Raw genomic sequence first — 2,167 nt, 5'->3', positions numbered from 1 at the left:
CCATCTTTACGTCCTGCCAACCCCCCCACACCCCGCCAGATTGATCCCCCCCCCCTGCCATATGAGGCCGAGGGGCCCTTGGGTGGGTGCGGGGGGCACCCCCAGTGCCCGGGGCCGCGTGGCTCACGGGTTGATGGCTTTGTGGCGCGTGTTGTCTGAGGCCTTGCCGTCATCAATCACGCGGTTGAAGTACCTGGGGGAGGGGGGGGTAAGGGGTGTTTTCGGGGCAAGGGGGGCAGTCCAGCGGGTCAACGTGTGTGGATGCTGGGCAGAGATAGGGTTGTGCGTGTGGGTGACCAAGACAGAGGGAGAGGATTTGATCGGGTGTGGGCGTGTGTATGCTTGTGTGCAGGTGCACGCATGCACGTGGGCGGTGGTATCGGGGGAAGGCCAGCAGGTGAACGCAGACGTCAAGGGCGGTTAATTGAGAGCGAATTGCGCAAGAAACTGCATGGCTTGCAGGCCGCATGGCTGCCATGCAGCACGTGTAAGCTGCAAACACCAAGCTTGGGGCCGATCCCCTGGTCTGCCCGCCCACCTGCCGGTGGTGAAGTCCTCCAGCGCGCTGGTGGCGGGGCGGTGGTGCAGCAGGTACTTTGGGGTGAACAGGGCCAGGGGCTTCTTGTGGCGCAGGTTCACCTGCGGCGGCGGATTTTGGCGGCATCAGGCGAAAAGATCACAACAAAAGGGGGCTGCCTTATGAGTGTCAGCCAGGCCTCCGGCCGCATCATCACAAAAGCAGCTTGACGACAACCATCCTGCTGCTGGGCGGCACATGAAGGGAAGCTGGGCAGCGACGAGCGCTGCGGTGCTGGCGTGGTGACGGCGCCGGCTGCTCTTGTCTTCCCATTCCCCATTTCTCCCTCGAATCAGTGGGTGTGCCGCCCACCTGTCTCCGCAGCAGGTGGAAGTACTGCGCCGGCGTGGTGGCGTTGACCACAAACATGTTGGCGCTGCGCTCCGCGTTGCGGCGCATCCACTGCAGCATGAAGCGCTCCCAGCTGGCGCGCGTCACCTGCGGGGCGCAGGGGGCGGGGTGCGGCAGCGACAGAGGGAATCAGAGAGGCGGGGAGGGCAGCCAGGAGTGTGGGAGGGGTGTGGATGTGTGGCTAGGGTTTGGGGGCTGTGATCGGGGTTCCCAGGGTGGCAGGGGCGCCAGAGAGGGGGGCGTGTCTCTTGGAAGGTGATGTTGATCAAGAAAACACGAGAATAGGTGGTTGTGTCAGAGAAAAGGAATCTCCGGGACGCGGGTGGCTTTGCGGTCAAAAGCAGCCTTGTGGCAGGGTCAGATTCGAAGAAGAGCGCTCGCGCCCAGCCGGCACACAGCAATAATGAAGCGGTCGGCCACGCGGGGCCCCGTCACGGGGTGAGGCTCAGGCCAGCCAGGCGGCACACTCGCGAAAAGCACTCGCACAAAGCATTCGCAAACACCGCGAACCAAGCAGCTCAAGCGCGCCGGCGCGCGACCCACCGGCGTGCCCTCCGGCCCCAGCCCTAGCTCGCTCCACAGCAGATCCAGCGGCTCTTCGTCGCCGCCCCCGTTGCCGCCGCCGCCGCCGCCGTTGGCCCCTCGGCCCCTGCTGCCTCCGCCGCCGCCGCCGCCGCCGCTGCCGCTGTCTACGCCGAGGGAGCGCAGCAGGCGCAGCACGCCGTCTCGGTTGAGCTTGCCGCCAAACTCCTTGACCACGGCCTCGTAGGTATCACGCATCAGCTTGCTGCGGTTGCGGTTGGCAGGCGGACGAGGCCGTGGTGCTCACAAGGTGCTGGATTCCTTACCCTGGTGGTGCCGGTATTCTCAAGGGGGCCAGGCGCGTCCACGTGCATGGGAGGCGCCTGTTTTCGATGCCGCACACAAACTTTTATGCCGCAGACCCCTGACCCTTTCTGCGCCACCGCCCTCACCCGAAAACCACCCCGTCCCCGCCGACCCTACTCCCAAGATTTGAACCCAACCCAACACCCTAGAAATGGCCCACACAAGCCAACAAAATGCACCCCCCTCATCTGCACACACTGCCCGCCCAGCAAGGAAGAACCAAACTGTGGCGCCCTGTGGCCCCCAGACCCACCGGTCTGCCGGCGAGTAGCCTGGCAGGTGGTCCGGATCGTCGCAGCAGGCCTGAAGGAAGCGCTCTATGCGCGCGCTGCTGTGGTCGGGGCCCTGCGG

General features: G+C 65.3%; 1 protein-coding gene across 1 annotated transcript in view; it reads right to left on the bottom strand.

The window, feature by feature from the left end:
- Positions 1 to 123: 123 nt before the first annotated feature.
- The window catches only part of MNEG_15518 (putative 2-oxoglutarate dehydrogenase E1 component DHKTD1), a gene marked incomplete at both ends in the record, with an annotated part of 2,859 nt that continues 815 nt past the window's right edge, over positions 124 to 2,167 (bottom strand). The window contains 5 exons of the mRNA XM_014036011.1: positions 124 to 193; positions 539 to 639; positions 890 to 1,015; positions 1,472 to 1,715; positions 2,070 to 2,161. Of these exons, the coding sequence (XP_013891465.1) occupies positions 124 to 193; positions 539 to 639; positions 890 to 1,015; positions 1,472 to 1,715; positions 2,070 to 2,161 (633 nt within the window). The remainder of the gene's footprint in view (positions 194 to 538; positions 640 to 889; positions 1,016 to 1,471; positions 1,716 to 2,069; positions 2,162 to 2,167) is intronic.

This window comes from Monoraphidium neglectum (assembly GCF_000611645.1).
Source record: "Monoraphidium neglectum strain SAG 48.87 unplaced genomic scaffold scaffold05401, whole genome shotgun sequence".
Taxonomy (NCBI): domain Eukaryota; kingdom Viridiplantae; phylum Chlorophyta; class Chlorophyceae; order Sphaeropleales; family Selenastraceae; genus Monoraphidium; species Monoraphidium neglectum.
This window is presented reverse-complemented; position numbering and strand designations above follow the sequence as displayed.